Source organism: Symsagittifera roscoffensis, chromosome 2 (assembly GCF_963678635.1).
Source record: "Symsagittifera roscoffensis chromosome 2, txSymRosc1.1, whole genome shotgun sequence".
NCBI classification, from domain to species: Eukaryota; Metazoa; Xenacoelomorpha; order Acoela; family Convolutidae; genus Symsagittifera; species Symsagittifera roscoffensis.
In genome coordinates, this window is record NC_087063.1 from 36,098,615 (window position 1) to 36,111,355 (window position 12,741).

Below are 12,741 nucleotides of genomic sequence, written 5' to 3' on the forward strand. Positions count from 1 at the left end.
GAAACAAGTAAAATTAAATCAAGTTAGTGAACTTTGTGCAATGTAGTGCGGAACAAAAAACAGAACAATTCAAGATTTCATAAAAAATGTCAAATATCAGGTTGCTAGTTGTGGTGGTGGTAGTTTTTTCTGTTACAAAGGAGGAACGGCGGTAGGAGGTGGCTTAAGTTGGGAATTTTACTCCACCTTAAAGACGACCAAATAAAGTTTCGGTTTCAAGGCGATGACCTCTCTGATCGGCTTCCCATCAGTCGCGTCTTCAAACTTTGACACAATTATCTTGTTTGTATTGTCCAACAGGAAATTGTCCTCATCAAAATTTGAGAAGTCTCAGTCCGCTTTTATTTTCTTTAGGTCTTGGTAAAGGTCTTCAGTATTTATGGCATAAAAACAACTATCCTGTCGGAGTATAGTTGTTCTAAAGTTAGAGTCGGTTTCGTTTTTTGATAAAGAAATTGAAACATGAAATGCTTTTCGATGTCTAAGATAATCGCATAAACTACCCTAATTTTTTTAAAACTGAAAAATGGATATTGGCTAACTGATCGTCAATGATTTGGAAGCTCTTTATCGCGCTCAGAGCTTTTTTTTGAGGAAAATTTCTCTCTCCTATTCCTTAGAATCGCCAGCTTCTCTCTTCCTAACTTAGAGTCCATTGTCTTACCGAATGCTGAATTAATAATCAGAATGTAAAATTTCTCTTCAAATTTATTTATCGCGGGTTTTTTAGGCGGGTGTTGATGTCGACAAAGGGTGCCATCAAGTGACACTGGCGGAACTGAAGAACTGTTTCTTTCGACGTGAGTTAGTTTCATTTCCAGCTCGTGGTACAACTTTAGGGTAAGGTAATGCAACAAATAACTCTCTTAAGGGTGCAAGGTCTGCAGAAGCCTTGGCACCTTTGGCATTTTGGTGAATCCCATTTTCCCCAACATTTCGACTTGCTCGTTGCACCGATGCATACTACTTCACGAGAGGGGGCAAGAAGGCAATGAGCAAAGAAATCATGAAGCTCTTCGGGTATGGTCAAATTGACTTCAATTAGATAAAACCACTCGGAGGTTTTGCTGGTGACCAGTATGTCTTCTAATCTTTTTTCAACTATTGAAGAATCCTTTAAGGGCCAAGTTAACGTTTCATTAACCCCCCGTACAAATTGTTTGCGTGAATACTGAGGATTTAGCTTGATGGTTATGAGGGCGAACACGGTTGAGGTGTTCATTTTGCTTTGTAAAATCGACGGGCATAAACCGACGTCAAGCCTCATCGTATGATTCGCTCCACAAGGTCCAGTTGTTTAAGATCCGTTAACAGTTTCAGGTCCGGCTTATAAATTTTTTTGATGGCAAACTTCACAAAAATTGCGAAAACGGAAGGAAGTAATAGCACATCAGTAGTCAAGTACAAGTTCGGTGAAATTTTTTAGTGCATGATAGTACTCTATTCTGGTAATACTCATACCACCTCCTGTCAGACAATTTTTCCACATTGCTAGCGGAGAAGTCGACATTTTCAAAATTTTCCAGTTGAAGTATGCATAAGGGTAGGGGCGTTTTTCTTTCAATTGCATTTATCATCTCAGCACAAAAAAAATTGTGATTTTACTTTTGAAAAATATGCACTTTTTGATTTTTGTTACAAAAGCAAAACTCTGTTTTTACGGACAGGTACAGTTTAGGTTTTTTTTGTGTTTGCTTACAGTTCTCTAAAACAACGATTGATGTTGAACAGGTGGGCTAAATAAGATTAACTTGTGAAGCTGGCCAAGCATATAATGGAACACTGAAGCGGAAATACTTCAACATCTCCCAGTCTTTAATTTCAGATTTGTACTGATTCTGTCAAAACTCTCGATGTTAGAAAAAATCAGGTTCTATGAGCAATATAACATCATTTTTCGAAAACGGTCAGAAGGTGATGAGATCTAGAGTACTTTGAAAAAACGCAGCTATCTCTAAGACCGCCCAGACGACAGAATACGACTTTTATTCAAATCAATTGAGTAAAAGTTTGCTGAAAAGGTGGATTTGAAAAATGACGAGATCTTTCAATTGCATATGATGAGACATTAATATCAATGACTTTTTTATTGAACTGGTCGATTTTGTCTATCCTACATTGCTCTTAGGCCTTGTAAGAAACGATTAAGAATTCCGTTACATAATCGGCAAAAACAGTAGAATTTGTGATAGAAGTTACACGAAAGAGAAAAATTCACATAATCAGGATAAAACATCCTTTTGAAAAAAAAACATATGGCGTAACAGATGAAGAGGAAACTAGCAGAGAGCTCGAAAGAAGAAAAATTTGATCTGCTCTGTTATTAAAATAATGTTCTATGTGATGAAAAAAGTAATTAATTTGAATTTAATAATTTTAGCACATATTGGTAACATTGAATGTATGCTTAAGGCATCAAGCAGGCAGGTTTTTTGGTATTTGTCTTACATGTATCTAATTTATGCGCAAATTGGCTGAGAAAAAATATACCTATCAAAACTAAATGGATGATACATTTCAATAAGGTACTGTAAGGAACAAAAAAATTTTTTTCATCATAATCATCTAAAAAAAACAAAAGTGCTTGACGCGTAGTACTTGTCAATATGAATAATAATTTTTTCTTAGAGTTATGATTATATGAATGAAACAAAACCTACGCCTACGCAATTTCCATTATGTTATTTTATTTTTTTAATTCATCTCAAACTCATAATTTTTCTTTTAACCTAATCAATTTGATATTCAATATTGAGATAGTTTTCAATGAATATATTCAACAAATGATGAAATAATTTTTTAGTCCCGAAAGTTTTTTTAGTGCAAATCTTTTTAAACCGTGCTTCTAACTGTTCGTGAAAAAAGTATCTAGATACGTCGAAAAGCAACAGCATTTCAATCGAAAAAAAAACGAAAAAAAATTTCGGTATTTAGAAATAATGTTTTTGCAATTCTGAAAAGTTTGGACATGCATCTGCCCTAGAAATATTTTTCTAGCAAAAAGTCAATTATAATCAGGACTTATCTGTTCACTGTAACAGAGAATGAACTACAAAAATCAAAAGCTTATGTCAACTAAACTTTGAAACCACTTGGAAGAAATTATGTTCATTGAGAACTGCAGAGTACAATAGTTTTTGCTCTTTATTATAGTTTTATGTTTTCTAATTGAATAATGAGTACCTCAAACCATCTTCTACTGTTGTGTAGATTAGGGGCTAGAATCTTTTCTTTTATCAAATAAAAACTTTTAAAAAAACATTCTTTCAAATGCAAACAGATTACCAAAAATTTCTGTTATTTTTGATTATTTTTTTAAGTATGATTCAATAAACAAAGAAATTGGTAAAAAATGTCATATTTTTGTGTTTTTATCTATCTCAAATAAGAATTCTAACTTTAATAATGGAAAATAATAATTTTTCAATAAAAATGAAACAAAAAACAATTTGGGTAAAAATTCGGATTTTTAAGTTTGTTTTTGATTCTTTGCAAAAATTAAACTAATGAAACAAGTAAAATTAAAACAAGTTAGAAAATTTTGTGAAATGTAATGCGGAAAAAAAACAGAACAATTCAAGATCTCGTAAAAATTGTCAAATATCAGGTTGCTAGTTGTGGTGGTGGTAGTTTTTTCTGTTACAAAGGAGGAACGGCGGTAGGAGGTGGCTTAAGTTGGGAATTTTACTCCACCTTAAAGACGACCAAATAAAGTTTCGGTTTCAAGGCGATGACCTCACTGATTGGCTTCCCACCAGTCGCGTCTTCAAACTTTGACACAATTATCTTGTTTGTATTGTCCGATAGGAAATTGTCCTCATCACAATTTGAGAAGTCGAAGTCTGCTTTTATTTTCTTTAAGTCTCGGTAAACGTCGTCAGTTTTTATGGCATAAGTACAACTATCCTTTCGGAGTATAGTTGTTCTAAAGTAAGAGTTGATTTCATTTTTTGATATTGAAATTGAAACATGAAACGCTTGGCGATGTCTACGATAATCGCATAAACTACCATAATATTTTTAAACTGAAAAATGGATATTGGTTTACTGATCGTCAATGATTTGGAATCTCTTCATTGCGCTCAGAGCTGTTTTTTGAGGAAAATTTCTCTCTCTTATTCCTTAGAATCGCCAGCTTCTCTCTTCCTAACTTAGAGTCCATTGTCTTACCGAATGCTGAATAAATAATCAGAATGTAAAAGTTCTTGGCACCTTTGGCATTGTGGTGAATCCAATTTTCCCGAACATTTCGACTTGCTCGTTGCTCGTTGCACCGATGTCCACTACTTCACGAGAGGGGGCAAGAAGGTAATCAGCGAAGAAATCATGAAGATCTTCGGGTATGGTCAAATTGACTTCAATTATATACACCCACTCGGAGGTTTTGCTGGTGACCAGTGTGTCTTCTAATCTTTTTTCATTTTTTGAAGAATCCTTTAAGGGCCAAGTTAATGTTTCATTATCTCCCCGTACAAATTGTTTGCGTGAAAACTGAGGATGTAGCTTGATGGTAATGCAAATTACACGTAAAACGGTCTTTAGAATAACCGTTACTCAAGGATTGGGAAGGTTTCTTGGTGCTAATATCCTGAAAAGGGAGAAACTTACTTGAAAACGCGCATCTAAATGTTCAAGACAAAAAAATTGGGACAAATCGAGAAGCAAAGGCAAGCCTATAATGGTGAAAAAAAGGAGAAGCGATCTCGGCGATTAGCAAAACAGTTGTTCATGATGCTGAAAACCTCCAACTAGCTCCTATACTGGAACTAATTTTTAAAAAGAGATGCAACAAAATCAGAACGTTGCCAATTGCAATTAAGCGTATAATGAGGTAACCTTTGATAAAAGATAAGGCTGTGTCACAATCAACGTCAATTGGCTACTTTTTCTTCCAATTTGGCAGTTTATTGCAAAAAAACATTGATGCTAATTAAACAAGAAGCCTGATTCAGTAAGAATTTGACAAAACTTAACAGTTCGCAAAGAGCACAGGTGATCCAGGCATTGGAAAACTTTAAAGTTTTGTGCTCTTTGCGAACTGTAATGTACAATTAATTTTTGATTTTGTCAGGGTTTTTGTATTTATCAATGGTATTATAAAGTTTTTCAAAACCATTCTTTTCACTGAGATGTGCGTTAGGAAATCAAACATGGAGTAAGAATCTACAGATTTTTCTGATTTCAGAAAAATACTCAAAAAAGTCATATAGTTGCTTTTTCAGTCTCACTTAGAAAAACATTGTGATTTAATTTTTGAAAGACTAGAAAAAAGTCTCACTTGGGACTCTCTCTTGGAAGCTGCTGCGAAAGAATAGTACACATCATCGAAAAACAAAAACAAAAAGAAGAATGCAATTTACAATCTAATTCAAAATTTGGCATGAATTAAAAAAACACTCTCAAGAACTTTTCTGAGACAAATAAAACAATTTATATGTTTGAAACATTCGCATTTTCGAAAAAAGCGCGGATGGGTGCGAGCCGGGGTGTTATGCCCTAAACGGCCCAAATTCAGTGTTTCTTCAACTTTCTTGATTTCAAATTAATAAGGGTGAATCTGATTCGCAATTTATCCACTCAAATTCAAATAATATGGTTCCGCATTTCAATTGAAATTTTAAGCAGATAAATTTGTTGGCCGACCTGATCGAAACTAGAAAATTTTTTAATCTGCTGAAGCCATTTTTTGAAGTTTTCTCGTCTGAGAAAAAATTACTATGTAATTTAAGCTTAACATTTTGGTATTTTTGGCTTATAATTTTGATTGAATTGCATAACCATGCTGGCTGAATTTGATTGGCTAATATTAGCCAATCAGATTTGACTGTATAAGTTTTGGCTCATGATATAAAATATTGATTTTGGGCCGTTTTGTGCATAAGACCCGCGAGCCGTGCTGATTTTCTTTTATTGTTATTGCTTCACGCTTTTATATCTTCTGTACATGTTATGATTGTTATGTTTTTGCTTACAAACCAACCAATCATATTCCATAACTTAAATATGTATGTGTTACTGTACAGAGACCTGTTATTGACAGAACAAAACAAAATTGATCTCCATAACTAATCGCTTCTATTTGATCGGATCTTTAGAAAACTAAGAAATATGAGTACAAACACGACAGCAAATTGAACTAACCTGTCTTACCGAAAATTTGTGACAAACGTGACAAACAGACTATGTACTTCGTCCGAAATTACTCAATGAGACAACCGCCAATGGGTAACAATTCATAGCAGTGCCCAGGTGAATATGGCGTACGAAAAAAAAACTATTTTGCGTTTTCCAAAATTGCTATTAAGATGCATGATTCTAAATTGCTGGATTTTTTGGATACTCGGAAATGGTCATGCACACACAATTTGAGTTTATCTAATAAGTTTCTTTTGGAAGTTTTTTTTTAATGTAAAATTTCTACGAAAGGTAATTTAACACAAAAAGCAAGTTTACAGTGAAGTTTTGAAATAGCAAAAAAGTCAAAAAGCACTCTTTGACAGAATTACATCCTACTGTTCGAGTGTTTTACAACTTTTAATGGCTTCGAAAGTTTGTCAGACTTGCTTTGGCAGAAAGTGTTGCTGAATCTTTGTTTTCTAAAGAACTCAACCCGGGGACACCTAAATTTTTTAATCAAATAGCTCATGGCAATTTTTTGATGATATAATTTTTGAAGCAACGTTTTCTCAATTATTCCGGTTGAGACCAAATAAAACAATTATTTCGATCAGATATAGAATCTATTTTGATATGGTATGACCAGTGATCAGTATAAGAGTTACGTAATTGGATTAAATGATTCATTCAGCTTCAGTGCTTCAAATACAATTAATTAGTCTTGGACTGATTATTGTTATAACCGTTTTTGCACGTCTCTGGTAAATATCAAGTAAATTTTTTCGCATGCATCTGCGTCAATAGTAGTAAAGGCTCAATTTTTTTGACGATTTGAAACGAATGAACAACAGCACCTGCTGTTTATTGAACTCTTTTCGATTATGATTCGTTTTCCATATGTTTTTCTTCTTCAAATTATCTCAATTCGCTCAATCTCCCGTACTAGTACAATTGAGCGTCAGAACGCAACGGATCTTCCGACTTATTCTAATGAAACTTCGTTAGCCTCAGTGGACCAAACGGAGGACCCACTTTATGGCTGCAGATGCCATAGGTCCTCTGACCACCCACTCATTTCTCCAGTGGCCTCCTGTTTCACCTTTGCTATGTTTCAGGAAGGCTCCGAGAACTGCGAAGGTACTTAATTTACTGGTTGCAATGATCAACCAAACCAAGCAAAAAATCGGCAAAATGAAACCATAATTTTCCTAATAAATCGAGTTATTAAGGAAAATGTGATTTCATTTTGCCGATTTTTTTAATGTTCAAACCAGAAAAGTGTTAAACAAAAAACTATGGACATGTGGATTCAATTAACAACTAAAGACATTGCTATCAAATTATTCTCTTTTTTTCCTCAAAAATTTTATATCATTTTAACATCCAATTACTAAATGAGTATATTGCAGGAATTGTGGACGAGCGTCATTGCATCGAAGTGTTCTCGAAATTGGAGCCCAAACCGCCGCTCTTAGAATTGACACTTTCGGCCGATCATTTTTCCATTTCAGAAAGTGGACTCACACTATGTTACCATGCCACTAGGTAAGAATTCTTTAAAATATTTGTTATTTTGAGAAGGATTATATTTGCGATTTGGGAGAATCTCTGGCAATTTTGCAAATTAGGTGGCTGAAAATGATCAAATTGGGCCCTCATGAGCAAATCATAAGCAAAAATAGCATATATGTCGCAATTTTCTATCATGTCATCATTATGTCTTTATCATTATGTCACCATGAGCAAACATAGCACTCGTCGCAATTTTCAATAATGTTATCATTATGTCGTTATTATTATGCTATCAAAAACAGCTACATTGTTATTTTTAGTAAATCGACATTTTTATAAATGGCATCGGTCGGCTTTTTAGCTCACGCTTCTTGAGTTTTGTGAGACAGAATCAAGAACAGTCCATACTTGGATTACGTGTTAGAAATACAAAATCTATTCATTACAAGACTACTTGTATCGGGAAAAAGCGCTTGCAAGGTGTAAGCAATAAGCTATCTTTTTCAGATATTTTAAAATTGATTCAGCTTCGAAACATCGAAAAAAAAAGATTTTTGTTTCAGATATTTTTTATGTTGTTAAAAATTGATTTTTGCACACGCTATTTAAGCGCAAAATTATGTTGTTAATTGTTAATTTAATTTACCATCTACATTACAACAGTAATGAATACTATTATAAGGCATGGGGGGTGACCCAAAGAGAATTTCATCTCATCGAGTGGGACACCTCGAGAACTTAAAGAGCAGAGACATAAAGTCTCCAGAGTGGGCATCAATTAAAGAGCAGTTTGTGTAAGAATTCATTATCAAAAATATAATTATGGAAAAAAGATTCCTGAAAACGGTTCAGTTCTGATTTATTTAGTTCGAAAAAATCTTTTGGAAGTAAATTATTCTGAAAAACAAAATTATATGCTATTGCTAGCCTAAGTTTAAGAGACAATTTCATGGCGTTTGATTTAAAAGCTATAATTGTAATTTGTTTTTTAGTCTTGCTGCGGGTGTGAGGAAGCCTTTCTAGGCTCGATAAACTCAAAAAACTATTCTTATCGGGGCATCTTAAAATTTCAAATAATTCTTTGAAAAGAGACTTCAGAAACATATTAAAGACTGAATAAATTTTGTTTTCACTCATATAATGGGTTATTGGTTCAAATTTGCATTTGAAGAATATAGCCCGCGTGATGCGTTTTTGTAGTTTTAAAATTGAATCGAGATGAGTTTTATATGTATTGCCATAAATAAGAATACCATATTGAATTACGGATTGAGCATATGCTCTGTAGAACAACAGAAGACTTGCTTTTGGAAAAACTTCACGACATTTGTAAACTATTCCACAGAAAGTTGATAACTTTTTAACAATGCCACATATATGTTGCTTAAAACTCAGTTTATTGTCAATTTTTAATCCCAAATATTTAACAGGCAATTGGTAGTTCGATTGAAAATTATCTCCAAATACATTGATCATTTCAACATTTTTACCGAAACTCATAAAAACGCTCTTTTTACAGTTGATTGTCAGGCCATTACAATCAATCCATTTTTCAATATTTTTCATTTCGTTTTCAAATTTATTTGTCCTTATTGTACTTGAATAACATAAAGTTGTATCATCTGCATATAAAACTGGTTTAATTGTATTACAAACAATCGGAAGATCATTAATAAAGATTAGAAACAACAGAGGTCCTAAAACAGAACCCTGCGGAACGCCACATGTTGAATGTTCTATTCGAGATTCTTTTTGGTCAAAAGCAACATATTGTTTGCGATCAGTTAAATAACTCCGGATTTGTTTGTTCAGTTTACCCCTTATTCCATACTTATCTAACTTAAGAATAAGTAGCTCATGGTTTATTGTATCAAAATCTTTTTGGAAATCGATGAAAAATGTTTCACCGTAACGGCGTTTATCAATAACTTCTCGAATGAACTCGGTAAATTCTAATAAAGCATCAGCGCAACTTTTTTAGGTTGAAATCCGTATTGCTCTGGTGTGAGAATTCGATATTTTCTTAGAAACTTATACATTTTGCCAAAAATGATCTTTTCAAAAACCTTGCTTATCGAATTGAGTAAACTTTTTGGTCTATAGCTTTCTGGTAGTTGACAATTACCATCTTTATAAAACGGAAGCACCTTTGCAATTTTTAGTGCATTCGGGAACGTTCCTTGCTTTATACATTGATTAAATAACTTTGACAAAGGTTCGCTAATAACCGTCGACGAGAGTTTCAAAATTTGATTACTTATACCATCCGGACCTGAAGACCCCTTATTTTTAATAAAAATAATTGTATCAAAAACTTCTTTTGTTGTTATTTCCTGAAAAACCATTGAATTAGGTACAGATTTAACATGCCTTAAGGCAATTTTATGATTGACTTTTTTACCACTCAATTTATTACCAATTTGTGCGAAAAACTGATTGAAGACATCAGCTTCAACTTCTATTTTGGCAGATGTTTTGCTTTGTATGAAATCGTTATATGCCTGAAAAATACTTTCATTGTTTTTCGATTTTTCGATTTTTTGTTGGTAAAATTTTAGTTTCGAATTTCTTATTAGCGATGTGGTTAAATTTCGGGACAATTTATATTTCTCTAAATTTGTCGGAGTTGGATCAATTATCCATTTTTTGTAGAACATGTTTCTCTTTTGCATGTGCTTTTTAATATCCTGGGTAATCCAAGTTGGTTTTGCTTTATTATTTACCTGAGATAATGGGCAAAATTTATCTAAAATACGTGTTAAGCTGTTTACAATGTAAGTTATCTGCTCATCAGCGTTTAGTGAACTTTGCAATTTATTGAGTTTTTCATGTAGTAAGAAAAGGAAATCCACCAGGTTTTTGTCATTTTTCAATGGATTTATGTTTCGGAAAACGCTCTGTGTTTTAATGTCATTTTTACTTTTAAAGTCATCAATTTTAAGTAAAATTGAGTAAAATTGAACATAGCACTCGTCGCAATTTTCAATAATGTTATCATTATGTCGTTATTATTATGCTATCAAAAACAGCTACATTGTTAGTTTTAGTAAATCGACATTTTTATAAATGGCATCGGTCGGCTTTTTAGCTCACGCTTCTTGAGTTTTGTGAGACAGAATCAAGAACAGTCCACACTTGGATTACGTGTTAGAAATACAAAATCTATTCATTACAAGACTACTTGTATCGGGAAAAAGCGCTTGCAAGGTGTAAGCAATAAGCTATCTTTTTCAGATATTTTAAAATTGATTCAGCTTCGAAACATCGAAAAAATAAGAATTTTGTTTCAGATATTTTTTATGTTGTTTAAAATTGATTTTTGCACACGCTATTTAAGCGCAAAATTATGTTGTTGTTCCGACTTTTGTTGAATTGTGGAATATTTTTTGTGGAATGTTTTTGCTTGGGGTGTTGGTTTTTTTTCGGTCAAAATTCGGTGATCGAAGTTATAGCTTTCATCAAAAAAATTAATCCTCCAATTGAGGATCCATTGACCATCGACTTTCTAAGTTTCATTGACCATCGACCTCCTGAGTTCTCCATCATAGATCCATTGACCATGGATTTCAAATGTAAGACGATATTTTACGTTCGAAAATTTTGTGTAAGCTTTTTGTAGCTTACAATTTTCCATTTGGCTATGCTCTCTGGAATAATTTATGCGCGCTATGAACATCTTATTTATGATGCTGAAAACTTTATGCGAAATATTTATGCGTGGAAAATCATTCCACCACAAAAAAGTTCTGTATTAAATTGAGGCTAGCTAATCGGGCGTATTAAGTTTGAACCACTCAAATTTACACCCTCGATGTTTAATATTGTCCAGAGCTTGTGGGAGTTCATCTACCAACAATAACTCAATACCGACTAAAGGGCTTTCGGAACATTCAGGGCTTTGCCCTGATGTAAGAGCATTTTTGTATAATCTAGCAACGTAATAATAGACTTTATTCGCTAGCTTCAAGGCCACAATTTATGAGTCGGATTATTTAGACGCTAAACAGAACGAAACAATTTGAAACGAGTCAACAATTTGACACGAGTCAACATTTTTTGAACTAATTCTGAACTTCAAGCCAAAACGTTTTAGAAGTTATGTTAGATCTTATTATGTCAGATCGCTGCTGAATGAAAAATGTTTTGAAGTTAAGGGCTTGAAGTTATACTAAAAAATTGACCTCTGAAAAAACGCAATCAAATTGGTTTGCTCTTTTGACAGTTCAAACGCAATTTTGAAAAATGCGGTTTTGTTTTCAGCTCTATTTCACTGTCTCAAGGTCAAAATTACTTCAGCAACTGAAATTGTTGTCCTATAAATTTGTTAAAAGCTATAAGCGCTACGCAAAATACTTTATAGACGCAATATTTAATCAATTGTCGAAACCAAGGACTATGGGGACTAGGCTCAAGCAAAAATTTTGAAAATTATAAAAAAATCTTTAAACGCAAAATCTGAATAAAAATCAGCGTAAAATTTTATTTATGTCAAGGCCGAATCCCTACACAGATCGTCTTGAAGTTTTGAGTAAAGGCAATTTTGAAAGTTCAAACGCAATTTTGAAAAATGCGGTTTTGTTTTCAGCTCTATTTCACTGTCTCAAGGTCACAATTACTTCAGAAACTGAAATTGTTGTCCTATAAATTTGTTAAAAGCTATAAGCGCTACGCAAAATACTTTATAGACGCAATATTTAATCAATTTTCGAAACCAAGGACTATGGGGACAAGGCTCAAGCAAAAATTTTGAAAATTATAAAAAATCTTTAAACGCAAAATCTGAATAAAAATCAGCGTAAAATTTTATTTATGTCAAGGCCGAATCCCTACACAAATCGTCTTGAAGTTTTGAGTAAAGTTTTCATTTTCCAGATTTCAACGACTAACGTCCAAATCTGATATTCTCAAACCTATAGTGGGATGTTGTCTGGATAATCTCAGCGGTAGCAAAATTTGCATTCAAAAATAACTGTTCAAAACCCTTTAGCTTCCGAGATATGATGTTTTTAGTGATTTTTTGAAAATATTTCTGAAAATTCAGAAATAAAAAACTTCATAAAAAATAAAAGTAGCCACCAAACAGTGATGTGTTCTCAAAGAGTTTTCAAGGTT

General features: G+C 33.2%; 2 protein-coding genes across 4 annotated transcripts in view; one reads left to right on the forward strand and one right to left on the reverse strand.

Annotated features, from left to right (window-relative positions):
- LOC134839014 (uncharacterized) overlaps positions 1-12,741 on the reverse strand; it is a 335,027-nt gene that overhangs the window by 201,692 nt on the left and 120,594 nt on the right. The window lies entirely within an intron of this gene.
- Positions 6,321-12,741, forward strand: part of LOC134839135 (uncharacterized) — a 30,072-nt gene continuing 23,651 nt past the window's right edge. Inside the window, exons 1-2 of one of the 2 annotated variants that reach the window (XM_063854580.1) lie at positions 6,321-7,254; positions 7,527-7,662. In XM_063854580.1, the coding sequence (XP_063710650.1) occupies positions 6,999-7,254; positions 7,527-7,662 (392 nt within the window). In that variant the 5' untranslated portion in view covers positions 6,321-6,998. The remainder of the gene's footprint in view (positions 7,255-7,526; positions 7,663-12,741) is intronic. The other variant, XM_063854579.1, reaches the window with a different exon arrangement.